This window comes from Micropterus salmoides, unplaced genomic scaffold (genome assembly GCF_014851395.1).
Source record: "Micropterus salmoides isolate LMB-PRFRI ecotype aquatic unplaced genomic scaffold, ASM1485139v1 Ms_hic_scaffold_3, whole genome shotgun sequence".
Taxonomy (NCBI): domain Eukaryota; kingdom Metazoa; phylum Chordata; class Actinopteri; order Centrarchiformes; family Centrarchidae; genus Micropterus; species Micropterus salmoides.
The window spans coordinates 29,553,196-29,570,616 of record NW_024042261.1 but is presented as its reverse complement, the minus strand read 5'-3'; the positions used below and the strand labels follow the sequence as shown (position 1 = coordinate 29,570,616).

General features: G+C 38.9%; 2 protein-coding genes across 2 annotated transcripts; one reads left to right on the top strand and one right to left on the bottom strand.

The window, feature by feature from the left end:
• Window positions 1-544: 544 nt before the first annotated feature.
• On the bottom strand, window positions 545-7,041 carry ywhag2 (3-monooxygenase/tryptophan 5-monooxygenase activation protein, gamma polypeptide 2). Its single transcript, XM_038693629.1, has 2 exons — window positions 6,791-7,041; window positions 545-3,827 (listed from the first exon to the last, which is right to left on the bottom strand). The coding sequence occupies exons 1-2, from the start codon at window positions 6,875-6,877 to the stop codon at window positions 3,171-3,173; spliced, it is 744 nt and encodes a 247-aa protein (XP_038549557.1). The 5' UTR covers window positions 6,878-7,041; the 3' UTR covers window positions 545-3,170.
• A 4,065-nt stretch (window positions 7,042-11,106) lies between these two features.
• si:ch211-105f12.2 (RIMS-binding protein 2-like) lies at window positions 11,107-13,392 on the top strand. The gene is made up of 5 exons (XM_038693209.1): window positions 11,107-11,693; window positions 12,067-12,223; window positions 12,579-12,700; window positions 12,845-12,916; window positions 13,006-13,392. Exons 1-5 carry the CDS (start codon window positions 11,472-11,474, stop codon window positions 13,069-13,071), a joined length of 639 nt encoding a protein of 212 aa, XP_038549137.1. The 5' UTR covers window positions 11,107-11,471; the 3' UTR covers window positions 13,072-13,392.
• The last annotated feature ends 4,029 nt before the right edge of the window (window positions 13,393-17,421 follow it).

Genomic DNA, 17,421 nt, shown 5'->3' with positions numbered 1-17,421 from the left:
GCAGATAAACTCGAGCTTTGGGTGTAAAAGTGCTTCTTGCATGTCAATTTAAAAGCCTCAGAAAAGCAGAAGCTCCTTCCATTGTCCACCATGAGATGCAGGATTTTATTTTATAGCAGTGCTCCTCTGTGATCATAAAACCTGTTGTCTTGTGAAGCAGTATTCTTTGATCTATGCTCTTATTTAGTTAATGATTAGCAAAGCGGCCTTAAAAACAGCCTCATATAAGACATACTGTAGCTGTTGTGTGAGCTGGCAGCGTCTCTGCACTGAAGATGATATAGACTCCATCTCATATGTTCTCCCACAGACTCTCAACACATGCAGTAGTGCAGGCACATACAGTACACACATACCAATCCAGATATGTATGCATACACACAAACCACACACACCCGTTATGTGACCCACAAAGGGTTACATAATGTCATACTGGCTATAAAACTCAGTTCAGTAATGAACTTACAGAATGAAAAGTAGATGAGCTGTGGTGTTTCTGGCATGACTGTAAATGGCTACAGAGAAAAATGAAAATATAGAATAATACTGATAAACAAATAACTTTAATGGGCAACAGATGGCAACCAAAAATTCCTCAGATCATACAGTTTGTATCCATTTTCAACTATCGCCCCTCCTCTTGATAATTTCCAGTAGGTCAGCTTTTCTTTAAACTAATTTGTGATTAAAATATAATACTTTTCTCCTCATTCTTGTATTTGTATGTTTTCATGTCACAGAAACAAGGATCTACATCCAAAATAATGAAAACGTAAAAATAAAAACACAAACCACAAGAGAAAAAAACACAAACGTGTGTTCTTGGCAATGAGTGAAAGTCTCCTGGCATATTTTTTCAAAAAAAGTGTGAGAAAAATTCCAAGTTTTCACTTGTTTTAACAGACAAAACTGGTGTAGGACTCAACTCCCTTCTAAAATTCATAAGCTGTATAAGCAGTTGTGCAGATTGGTATTAGGATTTCATGCTATTTGTCTGGCGAGCTTTCAAAACAATCAACTTTATACTACGTTAAAAATAAATCAAAGCAGCTGTGACATACAGTGTGAGCTCATGGAGGTTGACTCATGATGGTGACATAATTGGCATACATGAACGAGGTTGTGTTACTGACCTTAAGGCTTTTGGTTTCTCTCTTAAGCCATCACATCTGAGATAAAAAATAAAGTCCCCAAAACTGCCATCTGTATGAATATATTAATGTAATAATCTATAGAACTAGCAGCATTATGAAGATAAATCTGTTCAGCAGCTTTCTGTGCTCTTAAGCATCTCCCTACTGTCTAAGTTTGTTCTGAAGACATGAATTCTCACATTTGCTGATCAATAACCAATTCTATTGAATTGCCTATGCTTTCCCTGTGACACTACTGGTGCATTGGTGTTTAATATTCATATCTATGTGCTGTACAGAGAGCAGAACCATTCGACACATGTAAAAGTGAGGAACCGTTGAAGGGAAAATATTACATCTTGCACACATGCTTGCAGGAACTTCAAATACTGGCAGATAAATCCTTTTTTCCCGTAAAGGTTAACTTGCAAATGAGGCATATTAAATAATGATACAGGCACAAAAAGAAAGCACATACTGTACTCAGGGCACAAAACAAAGCATTTCTATTAAATGGTTTTCCTTAAAAACAAAAGTGTTCTCATGGGTGACGATACAGCAATACACTCGACCACCACAGAAATGGTGCATGTATAATTTAGTCATATTCTTTTTTATTATCATAGCTATTATTTCGGTTCTTGTGCAACTGCTACATAATGACTCACATTCAAGATATTTTGTCACTCAGGAACAGCTAAAATGTATAAAAACAAACAAACCAAAAAAAAGTGTATACTGTCAGAAATAAAATATGGTCCATGTTTGTGAATTCATAACAAAAACACTGAGTCTGAAAACTTCACCATTATTAAACTGGATAGCATGACAGAAAAAAGTACTTAAATATTGTTCAAAGAACAAAATATATCATAACCATACTTCAATTGTGACAAACACCAGCTGGTAAGATTAAGCGATCACTGGTGAGTTTTTTTATCTTCCTTTTTTTTCTTTCATTAACAAATTAAATACACATATTGCATGTCACTATAGCAACGCCCATTACAGGTCAATTTTTACGATCACCATTTTGGTATAGCAAATCAAAAACCATAACATAACAAAATAAATTAGAAATTAACATCAGACAAAGCCTGTTTTTCTCAATCATATGAATACTTAACACCCACAGTATAAGTTAATAAAGTCAAGCTACTGTATATAAATACATCACCAGCATGCACAATATTGAATAATTGATATTATTGTTGTCATCATCTTACACTGAAGAAACAGTATAGTAGGCAAGTGCATTTAATAAAACAAACACAGAAGTAAACCACAAACTCTGAAGCTGCTTTTATTTGTTTTTTTTTTGTCATTTTTTTGGTTTTATATTGTTAAGTCTCTGCTTTAGTTAATCTTCACCTCCAAAAGAATCTATGGTTCCCGTGACATAACAGACTAATCTGTGAGATGCCAAATACACTTTGGGCAGAAAGAGGGGAATCAATTTTTCCTATCCAGACCTCATTTTCACTGCCATGTAATTTAACCTTTCAAAATTGGGGGGAATGAATTGGTTAAAATTATTCTCTTTTCTCAATATTAGTGTCAGTTTAATGTCAACGGCTTTCGGGGCCCTTTCTCATATAGACTACTACTGGAACCAATGCAAACTAGTTTTGTGAGGCATTCCCATTCAAGCATTTTCTCTCTCAAGTGACTCAAATGCATCCCTATCACGCAAAACCCTAACTAAGCAGCTTATCTTGACAGAACAAGATCAGTTCCAATGCCAGTGTGAGGCTGCCATTTCAATCCAACAACAACCACTTCAGGCTGATTGACATATCAGTGGTTTTGGCAAATGTCAAAGAGAAAATCAAGAAGACGGAGGCCCCTTTCAACTGTATATATATTTCTATATATATTTAAACTAAGATTTAACCTCCACTCTCACCTCTCTTTTGATTCTTTTCTTTTAACACATGGAAAAATAAAGAACTGCTGCTGCGGTAGTATCATCGGCAAAAGCGGCTGCCAAAGTCCACCGGCCCTTCATATATTTTTTGTGGTAAGTGTGGTTTCTCTTTAATTGTTGCCCTCCCCTCCCTCGTCATCCTGCTGGTCACTTGTCCACAGTGTCAAGTTGTCTCGGAGCAGCTGCATGATGAGAGTGGAGTCTTTGTAGGAGTCCTCGTTGAGGGTGTCGAGCTCGGCGATGGCGTCGTCGAAGGCGGTCTTGGCCAGATGACAGGCCTGCTCCGGGGCGTTCTGGATCTCGTAGTAAAACACTGAGTAGTTGAGAGCTAAGCCCAAGCGAATGGGGTGGGTGGGCTGCATGTGCTCCTTGCTGATCTCGTGGGCCTCGTTGTAGGCCTTTTCCGACGATTCCACCACGGTGGCCCTCTTTTCGCCTGTGGCCACCTCGGCCAGGTACCGGTAGTAGTCGCCCTTCATCTTCAGGTAGAACACCTTGCTCTCGTGCTGCGTCTCGCTGCAGTTCTTGATCAGGAAGTTGTCCAGAAGGTTCAGCACATCCTGGCACACGGCCTCCAGCTCTTTCTCAATCTTCTCCCGGTAGGCCCTGACCATCTCAATCTTCTTTTCATTGCCATCAGCCGAGGTCTTCTGCTCGATGCTGGAGATCACCCTCCAGGAGGAGCGACGGGCCCCAACCACGTTCTTGTAGGCCACAGACAGGAGGTTCCTCTCCTCGTTGGACAGGGCCTCGTTCAGCTCTGTTACCTAAAAGAAGGAAGAGCACCATCCTTGATTATACAAAAAAAGAATGAGAAAATATCATCCAAGAAAAACTAACATACTAGTTTGGCAAAAATGCCAATCATTTTATGGTTCCAGCTGCTCAGGATTTTCTGCTTGTCTTTGATTTATCTCACTGTAAATTCATTATTGATAGGAAACAAAGAAGCACTTTAAGATGCTACATTGGAGGGGCACCCCTGTGGCATCAGCTTAATACACCAACCACAAGAATTTGGACCAACAGTACAGTTCACAGCACAGAAAAGGAGTAATATTTCATGTCATGTGCAAGTTCCAGTTTCCATTTCAATCCATTAATTTAGTGCACCAGTAGCTACCGCAGCCCCATGGACAGCTAATGCCAGTTACTGAGAAAAATATTCTTGATAGTCAGCGGCAGTGGGGGGGTTGGGAAAGGAAAGGGGAGCAAGGTGAAAGGAAGGCTGGAGATGGCTAAAATGTTCCCACAAGCACTCCGCTGCACTGTAAGTGAAAACCATCACTGCACAGGCAGTTCACGTGTCCCAGTGACCTTCTCTTCAGCTCATACTGACCTTTTTACCTGTCTAAATCACCACGTGTGACATCACTCTGAGTTAGATTGTTAAATTTAGATTTTGACAGATCAGTTTGATAGTTGGGTGCTTGTCAAATAGGCTATGTTACTATAAAAAGACCGTATTTCTCAGGGTTATTTGATTGGAAGAGCTACCTTGTGTTGGAATATGATTTCTGTCAGAGTGTCAGAGACATAAGTGCACAGGGACTCATAATATTATATATATAGCTTATTTTTCTGAAAAGCTCCTCCTTGATGTACTAACACTTATCATTCCTCAGTTTTGACATTCACTGCTCAGCCAGAAGAGCACAAAGATGGCGCAGGATTGCCTACGTCACACACACTGAGTGGATGGAAAGCAAGGCTGAACCTATAGAGATGGAGGCACCTTCATTCTGTCTGTAACACAAACCTACTGCATGCAAACAACAAACGTGTGCAATTTACAATCAAATGAAGCAGATTTCTATTAATCAAGTGACTCAACTGTTGCTTTTTTACAGAAACAATGGTCAACACTCTAAATATAATGCACTGATGTTTGGGAAGCTCACTACTGTGTCACTTGGATTACAGTTATGTTGATAAAAATTAGCTGAAAATGCATCAGACTGACTTTTAAGGGCTCCCTGACATTAATTATAATACATAACAACTACCAAAATCCCCATTTAGAGCTAAAAACACGCATATCTAGAGCTGAATCAATTAGTCGATTAATTAATTAGTTGATTAAGTCAATTTATCTCCAACTGTTCGGAATATTTTTTTTAGGCAAAAATCGAAAAACTTCACTCATTTGAGCTTCACAAATGTTAATATTTTCTTGTTTTCTTAGTCTTCTGTGAAAGCTATAAATATATCTAGTTTTTGAACTATTGGTCAAAGAAATCAAGACATGTTATGATCTACCGATTAGAAAATAATCGCTAGATCGATCAGTAATGAAAATAATAGCATGAAGACGAGACAAAGATCAGCTATCATATGTCATTTCTGGCTGCAATGGCAAGGGATTCCCTTTGATTAGAGAGTACACACCCCTGCAAAAGGGCCCAGTTTGAACCGCACTGACATGGCAGATTGTTTAAAGGGAAAGGAAGCCCTCCCTGAACACACATCATCCCACCTCCTGTAACCAGAAACCCTTGATGACAAACGATCCACGGGGGTTCACTCCATCTACCCTGAGGAACATTAGACAAAATGTTCCCCTACTATAAAGCAGGTATGGCGATTTTAATCTATAAGTGAGCTCATACAGGCCCTGCTAAAACTCCCAGGACGCCAGGATGCTATTGGTTCCAGTGTGAGCTGGTGTGACACAGCAGTTTTTTTTAACCCACTGATGAATCCAGTTCTCAGAATTTCTTAAGGGGGGCAGAGAAAAAAAAATAGAAAAGCAGACAAAGGTTCTGTCCTGAACACTGGCCAATAAGAGCTGAGAAAGATCCAGTGAGGCAGGCCACTCATGTAATCCTCTTTGCATTAAATATTACACCATATAATCAAGGTCATTAACTCAAAATGACTTCAAATTGCTGCTGGATGTTGGGAGGAATCACATACAGCACATGTATGTGTGTATGAGGACTACAGCGAACAGGACAGGAGAAAACGAAGCCCAATCAAATCTCATCATATTGACTCTCTGCAATATGACAAAGAATATTCTAGAGAGATTCTGCTGCCTCCTACGTTTGTTTAGAGAAAAGAGCAGTTTAATGGCTCTTTTTGGAGCATTTCTATGAAGCAAGCATTCTCAAAAAACGCATGTAAGCCATACAAACAGGTATGAAAAATGAGCAGATTTTGAGGATGTATGTTATTTTAATTAATGTGACAAAGAGAGGAAAAAGAAGTGGAGGAGGGGGGAGGGAGCAGCAGGAGCAGTCGATGGGCTTTTTTCCCGAGCAACCAACCACACATGGTTCCCAGCAGCAGTAGCTTTAATGCATTCGGTATAATGTAGGGAGGAGAGGTGGGAAGGTAAAAAGGGAGAAAAAGTAGCAAATGTAGTAAAGCAGAGCCATTATATGATCCGAGCCTCTCACTTAGCTCAGGCCTGTGTGCATTTCATTGCAATATCCCTTCATTGAACGAGCACGGCCGACAGAAAGGCACCGCCCAAGGAGCAGGCGATTTGGACTCGACTCAGAAGGGGAAAAAAGGCACTGAGCTGTCGATGAACTGGCGACAAGACAATACAGATATTAAGCATTACTTTTCTATGGTGTTTAATTGTAATATCAAGCCGGTGTAACCACAGATTTACAGCCAACACAGTCGAGATTGCGGGGCGCGCCTTTACGCAAACAGAGCAGTGGTAACACACTATTCATATAGTCATAATTATTATCTTTCTTTTTTTGAATGGACTTACCGATTTCATAGCAGCTGCCATATCATCATACCTCTCCGCCTGTTCAGCCAGCCTGGCTTTCTGCACCAGCTGCTCGCGATCAACCATGTTTTAAATGATATTTGGTTGCTGTGTCGAGCTGCTCTACTTGGGTTTTGGGGATGAAATGATTGATATTTTAAATCGCAATGCAGTGAAATCCTACGCGAACCTAATGCTGCAGCTGTTCCCTGCTGTCTGTCTGTGCTCCGTGCAGACGGGACACCCTCTCCACTCTCCCTCCCTCCCTTACCCTTCCTCCTCCTCCTCCTCCTCCTCCTCACACACTCTCTCTCCCTCGGCTGCGTCATCACTCAGAAAGGTGGGTGTCTGTGCCAGTGATGTAACACTCCATACATGGGAACCAGAGGGCCACCATAGGAACGGATAGATGGGAGCAGCTGGGCTAAAGGCCTTGTGGGAAATGGAGTCCACTGGAGGCAGAGGCCTTTACCAACTGAATGATGATGAGTGGGTGTAGGTGTGACACAGCATCTTACTATGAAGGCTGCTGGTGGAGCAGGGGGTTAAAGCACAATGGTCACCATTTGATTTCAACCTCATAATGAAACTTTTTTGATAGCCCCTGGGCCCATATTGAGGTGAGCGAGTCCTAAACAGAGTTGGCATAAAATCACTGTTTGACATAGTCTAAAGTCCACATATCTCAGTCAATCTGGACCGAATACACAATTAAATTTGGACAATGGACATAATTTCAATGCAACCCAGATCCAGTAGCAAAGGAAGTATTCAGGTAATTTACTTTAGTAGCAATACCATACCACTGTAAAAGTTCTGCATTCAAAATTTCACTTAAGTAAAAGAACAAAATATTAGCAACAAAATGTACTTCAAGTACCCAACGTAGGCTACTTGTAATGCAGATTTACTACTTTCAGTGTTGTATTATTATTATATATAATATTATAATATATATATATATATATGTTATTGGATCATTATTATTGATGTGTTAATATGTATGCAGTTTACAAGCCGCTGCACGGCATATACCACAGACAAATAGAAGAAATGGCTGATATCAAGAAATCCTAACAGTGGCTGGAAAAGGCCGGACTGAAGGACAGCACAGAAGCACTAATCATGGCGGCAATAGAACAGGCACTCAGTACAAGATCAATAGAGGCTGGGGTCTACCACACCAGACAGGACCCCAGGTGCAGACTGTGCAAGGATGCCCCTGAGACAGTACAGCACACAACAGCAGGGTGTAAAGATGCAGGCAGGAAGGGCGTACTTGGAACGCCATAACCAGGTAGCTGGTATAGTATACAGGAACATCTGCCATGAGTATGGGCTGGAAGTCCCAAGGTCAAAATGGAAGACACCTCCTAAGACAGTTGAGAATGACCGAGCTAAGATCCTGTGGGACTTCAAGACCCAGACTGACAAACTGGTAATAGCTAACCAACCAAACATCGTGTTGATCGACAAACAGCAGAAGAAGGCTGCAGTGATAGATGTTGCAATCCCAAGCGACAGCAACATCAAGCAGAAGGAACACGAGAAGCTTGGGAAATACCAAGGGCTGAAAGAGGAGCTAGAAAAGATGTGGAAAGTAAGAGGAACAGTGGTGCCAGTGGTAATCGGAGCAGTGGGGACTGTGACCCCCAAACTGGGAGAGTGGCTACAGCAGATTCCAGGTAAAACATCAGAGGTCTCTGTCGAGAGGAATGTCCAAGGAGCAGAACCTTCAAACCGCCCCCCCAGGGGTGAGAGGGGGAACTTTTATATATATATATATATATATATATATGAAGCTGGCAGTGCCTGTTGAGCCGTGAGTACTGTCTGCTAGTCTTCCTCTCCCCCAACAACCTTTATTGTTAAGGTAGGGCAGCCTGTATGTAGCATGAGAGGCAAACCCAGGACAAATAAAATTTGAAAAGCACTTGATGCTGCTCGTTAAGATAATTGCTTTGAGCGCGCTGTAATAACTGAAGGCAACTAACAAAATTATTAGCAACTCTGATCTACTCTCATCTGGCCTATGGCGCCTGGACAGTAAGATGAATTAGTTAAAAGATAATTAAGTAAGAAAATCAACCAGAAACAATCAAAGTGAGGGGGACATGTCCCCCTAACACAAGTGTAAATTACACCCTTGGGCCAGTACTGTGCAGGGTTTTTTCACTGTACATGCTTATAACTAGAGTGAACTTCAGTCCTCAAGAGCATACATTGTAAGAAGCTGCTGCCTTGTGGGAGAGGTTCTAATGGGCACTTATTGTATCTGGGGAACCTTGGGATACTTTTTAGTATTTTGGGAGCTTCTAGATTATCAGAGGGATTGGATGGTAACGTGTGCTGTTCCTTGTATTGCATTATTTTCTCAAATGCTGCCTATACCTGGCAGGGGTTTTGTCCTTTTCATCACGGGTAGAGTAGTGATAAATCAGATCAACAAGGTTAAGATTGTTTTACTTTTTCCTTCCATTCTCATAATATTTTTTAAGGGAAAGTAATATTTGGTCAGAAGGCTAGATTGAGTTTAAAGACTGGATGATTGTTTACTGTAAGCATAATGCCTCACAGATTCTGATATCCTGAATAGACTGTTGTCAGCATTTCTATCAACATCCCACATTTTGATTTGACATATTGAATCATGACATAATCATTTTTGCATGGTGGCAGGGCTTCACTGGACTGTAATCTGAGATCACAGCATTTCCCCTCCTCAAGGCCAAAATGCTAGTGAGCAAAGGGGAAACTCTGCTGGTGAGGTTAGATTTGTGCAGCTATTTTATAAGCATAGGGAGTGCAGCACATGCTTATCAAAGGTAGCAGTTTTATATCACAGCTTCTTGATATTCAGCACCACACTTAGAGTCACTATTTAATTTGACCAAACTAGCAATGTGAGCTACTCAAGCAGATGAAGAGACTACTGTCACACAGCCCTCTTCTGGTCAAAATGGAAATGAACGTGTCTGAGGATAAGACATCATGTTCTGCAGTGGGATTCTAAAAGTTGAAGATTTTGTTGTTGTTGTGAAAAAGCATCTGAAACCACAGGACTGTCTTTTAAAACATTCATGAATTAAACTGTTCTCTGGTCAGCAGTTTATAAAGGAACACTGACCGAGAACAACCATTCATCGGCATCAACTTTATTTATTCCTATAAGGACAATTGTATATTCAGTAGCAATATATTTTTTTTATGTATAGTACTATATATCCTAATACAATAGATAGGAGAAGAACGAACAAAAACTGTTAATCACAAAACTAAAAACAGGCAAAGGCTATTAGGCTTAAAAACTATATGTGGAATGTATGCAAAATACATTATTGAATATATAAATAAAAGGTACACAAAGTAATGAGGTTGTGCCAAAGCATTAGGAAATGAGGCAAATGACTGAACCTAAATAAAAACTAACTAAAATCTAATTAACAACTAATGGAGGAACACATGCAAGTTAAAACAAATATTAAATGGTTAATTTTTATCAACAGCTCACAATTTATAAAATTCCATTAGCTTATTTGTCAAAGATGAGACTGTGGAGATGTGTTGTAGTGTGATGCCCTGTTTGGGAGAGCACACATGAATGTAACAGTGAACGAGGAGCATGAATAATTCTAAATTTTGAGCTTCTCAGAACATTTCCCATAACATAGTTAATCTAAAAATTGTGAAGGCCAAGAGGTGGGTGTGTGTAAATTAAAATAATACATAAATTGATACATTTGAGAGGGAATAAAACCACCTACATTCTTTTTAGTAGTAGTGTTATGAGAGGTCACCAATTTCCACCTTTCTTTGTTTTTCTCCCGTCCATCTCTCAATACTTTCTCTCTCTCTTTCTCTCTCCCACACACAAACACATGGTGTTGAACCCTTTCTTCCTCTGCAGGAAGAGATTATCACCTGCTGACCTGACCAGAGGTCAAGAGAGGAACTCTTGACTTTCAGTAACGTGTAAACTGGGTCAAGAGGATAGGAGGAGGAGTCAGGCCAAAAAAATAACACTGTCTCTTCACACTTAACCATAGCTTAATGTTTCAAAGACATGAATATTGCACTGATATGGCTTGAAGTGTAGAAGGACATTGAGACGTTTATTTTTTTTGTATTGTGTAGTTTCACCACCTTATCTTGTGCCAAGTAAATGCAGAGGTCAGGCCCATAAGATCAGAGCCTATCCAAAAAAAGTCAGATTTTTATTTATTCTCTCATTTATCCTTCAACTTAATTGTTTTCTAAGAGGATAAATTTATTTCTCCTGAAAAATAAACCGCAAAAATCTACCTTTAAAAACTAATGATTTTTCAGTGCACTTTTGGAAAACCTCTATTTCCATGACACCTTTTCTCAGATATGTATTTATTATATACAATTTAGTAGCATATGACAGACACTAGGAGATCTCTCAGCTGCCACAATTTAGAAGCAGCCTAAAATAACGAGACAGATAACATATTAGTGGTTTCTTTTTAAAGAAAATTTATTTGCATTGCACAGTCTTACAGTGCAACAGGCAGTGCTCAACCAATGTATCTCTACTTGCTTCAAAGAGGATTACTGTGCCTTCTGCTTAGCTTAGTTACTTCAAATTAGGATAAGGGTAAGGAGAGCAGTCTACAGCAGCCATCTGTCTGTGGACAGTCAAGCGCTCACGCTGCTGTAAATGGAGACAAGTCTGGAGTTGGATGTTTTGATATACCCAGATGAAGTAAGGATTGTTACTCCGGAGGAACTCATAGAATGGGAACTTGAGACTGCGAGCCAGGTGTCCATACCCACCGTCCGACTCTTTGTGGCACTTTACCCATATAATCCTGCTGCAATGTCTCCCAACCATGACACGGCTGCAGAGGAGCTGCCTTTTGTACCAGGCCAGATAATCAAGGTAAAAATGTTGTGCTGTCTTCTACTTTAGCAACTTAATGTAAAAATTGTGGATGAAAAATCCTGTACAACTTTTTTTATTGTTCTCTTCAAGTGCATTGGCATGGACGACTCATACTGTATGCTTGAGTTGTATTTCCTCACATCATCAGTTGAAAAACTTCTTTGAAAGAACATGGTGTTTCCTGTTTGTGTGTACAAAGATATGAGCTTTTCTTCTATATTTCCTGTCACCATTTCCATCTGATTGATGCAATTTGCTGCCTTTTTACTTATTCTGTAACTGCTGCAACATGCATATATACACATGCATATTTTCTTCTTCTTCCAAAACTTAAAATAAAGTCATAAAACTAACTCTCTCCATGCATTAGGTGTTTGGAGACAAAGACAATGATGGTTTCTTTCATGGTGAGTCTGGTGGTCTCTCCGGTTATGTACCAAGTAACATGGTGGCTGAAATCCCAGTGGACGACGAGTACCTGAAGCATCTACTCATGCAGCAGGGATTCCTGCCTGTGGACCACACAGGTATAACCTCTGACTCTGCAGGATATTGTGTTTTAACAAGCTGGCAGAACAGTAACGTAGGGGTTACAGGAAGGCTTCTTTGCACTGAGCTGCTCCCTGGGGAGAATGTTTGTAACCGTAGGAAGTTACTGAAGATAAAAAAAGATACTACAACAAATAAGAGGAAGTAAAAGTAATACAGAAATCTTGAGTTCATTGCCAGAAAAATTTATCTTTTAAATAAAGTGAATACAATTCAATGCAGTAGTTTACACATGTATGTAAGCTTTTAAGCAGTTATTTCTTTGAGGTTTGTGCACATTGATTTCTAGCATTAAAGTTGTTTGATTTCAAATTTTTTTATTTTGGCCCACAGATATGTCTCTAACGCCAAGTTTGAGCGACGTAGCCAGCATCCCTGATGATGTGATTGTTCGACGAATGGTGGCCTTATTTGACTATGATCCGTGGGAGAGTTCACCCAACATGGACAGTGAAGTACGCACTATAATGACACATGAACCACTTTATGTTTTAACCACTTTGTACAAGTCCATTCTTATCTATTGTTTCAAATACAACAATGTGGTTTGTGGTAATATTTTCAAAACAATATTTTTATTCTATTTTTGTCTCTCAAAGGTTGAACTTGGTTTTCGTTCAGGAGACATTATATATGTGTTAGGTGAGATGGATCAAGACGGATTTTACTATGTGAGTTTCATCTCTACAATTACAATGATCGGTGCTTAGTTCTTACACTGACTTTTGCACAGAAGTTTAACTGTCATCTCAATTTTAAGGGGGATCTGTGTGGACGACGAGGTTTGGTTCCATCAAACTTCCTGCAGCCACTGCCCTGGGATTAGAAGAAAAGTCCCCGCTCCAGTAGGATGTTTGCTACAAATGCCAAGTCTCAGACACAGTGAGAAATTAGCAGTTTTTATTTTTTTTAAATGGACATTTTTATGTGTCAAAATACATCTTTTTTATTTTTTATGTTATAGACAAGCACTGCGCTGCACTTGCTTTTGATTGCAAAACAATGATTGTCTATGCAAATACTGTAAGCAACTAATTCACCAGTATTGATCAAGATGCAGCAAAGTGAAGAGTTCTCATCATTCAATTCAGATAATTCTTTATTGAAAAATATTAACAAAAATGACAAATCATTTGGTGAAAAAAAATTACAAAGCATGTATATTTTAAAAAACGTAAACAACTCAGCACGGAAGATCTTTAACTCAAGCCAAAATGATACATAAATGCATTACAATATGAACAAATTGTAATCATTTCAATCATTCCTGATGGCAATGGATACATTATTTTAGCCTTAATAATATGCTTCTAGTCTCAGTTTTTTGCAGACCAGTGTATTTACATAGTATGTCCATATTTGCCTTATATCCTCTTTATATATTCATAGTTTTTTCATATGGAGAAAGTATAAGAAATTATATTTTTTTGTTTTTGAGAATTTCAGCAATTCTTATGGAAATGGAAATGCAAGAAACTTAAAATAAACTTGAATTTGTACAATGCTTAACTGCGTGCTTTTGTCTAAAGATCTCAACTACTGGTTTATGATTTTACTATGTTGATTTCAATTCTTATCTATTCTGACAGGCTTTCCATTCACCATTATTCTATCAATTTGCATTAAATGAACACAATACAAGATTAAACGACAAACACAACAGAGAAATTCAGCAGGTTTTCATGACAGGCCTACTAGTTTTAAAATCTTTCACACAATCCGTTGGTTTCTTCTTTACATTTCTCTGCAGCCAACAGTATACTCATCCATAAAGTAGGAAACACTACACTGTGTAGTTAAGTTTAGTAGTGCTTTCTACTTTATGGGTGACAACACTGTACATCAGTAGCTTCTGGTCGCTCCACCGCAAACACTGAAGACATGGCGGGTTGAGTAAAGGCAGGTCTTCACAAATTAAATTTGACACAAAGAACATTCTCTAACATTATTTTATATCTGAGACATATGAAAACAGCTTATCAGTCACATCCACATTGTTTGACAGTAATGTTTCTAAAAATAATGCTGATACAGGACATAAATAAGACATAAAGCAGCAACTTCTGTGTACTTAAGTACAATTTATTTGAAAAAGTACAACAAATAAAAAGCCGCGACAATGAGATTTTTAAATACAGTCACTTGCTGTCAGGGTCTTACCAGCGTTTGGACTCCGAAGAAGAAAGGAAACCCAGAAGTGAATGTGACCTTTTTATTAACCCTGTCTGAGCCACGTGGTTAACACAGGAAAAGCTCTAACAGTCACACACACACACACACACACACACACACACACTATACATGCATGGAAGTGTATGCAGATGTGCACATGCTCATGCGTGCACACACACACACACACACACACACACAACAGTGGTGGGAATATTGCTTGAAACATGTACTTGTAAGTATGTCAACATATGTAAAGGATTATTTGTTGTTACATGTTTAAAATGTGTCCATGTTTCTGAGTCATCTCTCTTTCGGGAGATGTTTTAATTCATTGTATGTATGACCTATCATCTGGAGCAGGTGATTATAGGTCCAACTACTTCATATAGTTTTGTTTAGTCTATTATAACAGTATTTTTTATTTTTTATGTACAATCTTAGTAAAATAACTGTAGCCATCAGATAAATATAGTACAGTGGAAAAATGTTTAATAAAAGTACACACACACACCCATGCAAATTCAAAGCCTACACCCACAAACTTCTGGCAGACTCCGTCGCTGCCAAGTGTGAGCTCATCCCTTTTAAGGACATAGACTATGAGGCGACATCGCTTTACAAAAGAAGTCAGACACTAAAGAAGATACATATTGATCCTAGCGATATTTAGCATAATATGGATGTGTACCAGTTATCTCAGGACAAAATACTCTTAACTCAAATTTCAGTAACTGTTGTGTGAGAATAGGCCTATGCTTTGACTGAAATAACAACATAATGATGAAAGATCAAATTAAATGAAAGGTTTTTAGCAGACTTTTACACTGAGTGAGCTCATTTTGGAGATGTTGGAACTGTTAAATGTTAGTTTGCAAAGAACTATTGCGCTCTTCAGCACTATCCTCAAATATGTCATATACACACAGCAAGTGCAAGTCCGAAATCTTCTGTGTAGATGACAGGAAGAGATTCATATCTCGTTTTTATTTCTGAGAACTCATTCACGCTTGCATGTTTGTGACAATGCGTAGGTGGTGGTTGGTGGTGCAAGGCTCTTCCCTGTCCCAGCAGCAAATGTGCAATATGCTTGCAACAACAGAAACTTCGCAAATAGAAAAGAGACGGGCTTGTGTCCTCTGTTGTCACGACAACCCAAACCTCAGAGTCACACCAAGCAAAATAAGAGGAAGTGGGGGATGGGTGGCGCACACAAACCGAGAAAAGATGTCCTTGAGAAAAAAAAGACTAGCAGACAGTAATGTGTTGTGTAGTAGACAAAACACTGGTTGCAAATGCAGCAACTAACAAAAAGTTGAATCTGCTGCAAGGAATCAGATACTGCAAGCCAAACCCCCCCACACACACACACACACACACACACACACACAAAGGTTGTAATTGTTTGTAATACTGAGTCCACATGTGTCCCAAGAAAACAAAGAATGTAACTCTGCAGCAGGCAAACATGACTGTGCATCCTGCAGATTATCTCAACACTGTTGCGCTAGAGGATGTGTTTGCCTCAGACATCTATTCCGGTGCAATTTGGGATTATATCCAAAGTGATCTCCTTGAGTACTTAGGGTGATATAGATAGCACCAGGGTGCCAAAAACAAGCGCAGCATCTAATGACACCAGTATTATGCTTAGGACAAATTGAATTATGCTTAACCTATGGTGATTGATCTCAGAGAGGGAAGTTAACTTGTGCTGTGTAATAGTGGCTGAGAATGTAACTTTTCATTAGAATGGGTATTGCAATTGTTAAGTCAATCATAACATGTCAGATGTCAGAGTATTAGACTGAACCATGTTTGAACAGGTCTAATTGTGGACAGCAGCTGGAAAAGGCATATATCAAAATAACACAACACACTAAAAGCCACGGTTCCTGTTTCTGTTCAGTCTAACTTAACTTTCTCATTACATCATGGCAGTGGGTTCATTAGCAAGTCACCAAATGAGGAATGAAACTTCCCCATGACTCCTAAAGATAAAAGGATATTCATGCACCTTTTAAAAATCCTGTATGTTATATAGTTTGCAAATGTGCTACCCAGAGTTGAATCCAAGCAGAATCCCAACAGCCATTCAGATTTGCTCTGTGCTGCCACACAGTGGATGTTAGTGGAGATAACAATCTGGAGTGATGTCATTTTAAAGGTGAATGTTCTTTATTTGGATCCCCTTTTGCTTTCACAAAGAGGTCACTAGTTTTCTTGGGATCTACATTTAACAATTTAAAATCACACTGATCAATAATAAAAGAAAAGGCGAAATGAGGCAAATATAAAGATCAGAGAAGAAGTGAAATATCTAAATATGAAAAGGTGGACAATAGAATTTTAGTTTATTAGAAAATGAAAATGCTATTAAAGGGACTCCAAGTCAAGCCAACTCAGAATAGTTACATTTTACTTAAATTAACCCAAATATGTGATGTAATCATGAGAAATTCTTAGCTTTCAACTAATCATAGATTCCATTTGTTTTAAGCCTTAAGCTTATCCTTGATTACTACTTTTCCTGTACTGCAGTCACAACAAACCAAGAAACAAAGCACCCCATGATATCAAGTGCCTTGCAAATTGGGGGCACCCGATGTGTCTGAAGTTCATCTTCTTAATGGTTTGAACGGTTTTAATTTTGATCAGAGAGACCCAAAAAAGCCATCAAAATAAGGATTTCTGGAACATTTTAACCCAAATGCACTGGATGAATGCAAATAAGCTACCCATTACTAAAGAACTTTTTTTTTTTTTTTTTTTAAATGAAGTTAGCAGAACTTCCTTTAGTGGATACAAGACACACATTACCAATAATTGTTATTTATGCTGAAGAATACAAATTTTTTCCTGTGCAATTGGAGCCAATGGAAGGAGCTCTGACACCTGTGTCAAGTACATTACAGTAAACCAAGTAGTACAAAAGACAAAAACAGCATGTACAAATTTATAGTCTCACAAACCCCCTGCCCCTGGTGAAATAAAATAGTTTTACAAA

Coding starts and splice junctions, on each gene's coding strand:
- ywhag2 (XM_038693629.1), bottom strand. CDS start 6,877: ATGGTTGATCGCGAGCAGCTGGTGCAGAAAGCCAGGCTGGCTGAACAG. Junction 3,828..6,790: donor TGGCAGCTGCTATGAAATCG/GTAAGTCCATTC, acceptor TCCTTCTTTTAG/GTAACAGAGCTGAACGAGGC.
- si:ch211-105f12.2 (XM_038693209.1), top strand. CDS start 11,472: ATGGAGACAAGTCTGGAGTTGGATGTTTTGATATACCCAGATGAAGTA. Junction 11,694..12,066: donor TACCAGGCCAGATAATCAAG/GTAAAAATGTTG, acceptor TCCATGCATTAG/GTGTTTGGAGACAAAGACAA. Junction 12,917..13,005: donor ATCAAGACGGATTTTACTAT/GTGAGTTTCATC, acceptor CTCAATTTTAAG/GGGGATCTGTGTGGACGACG.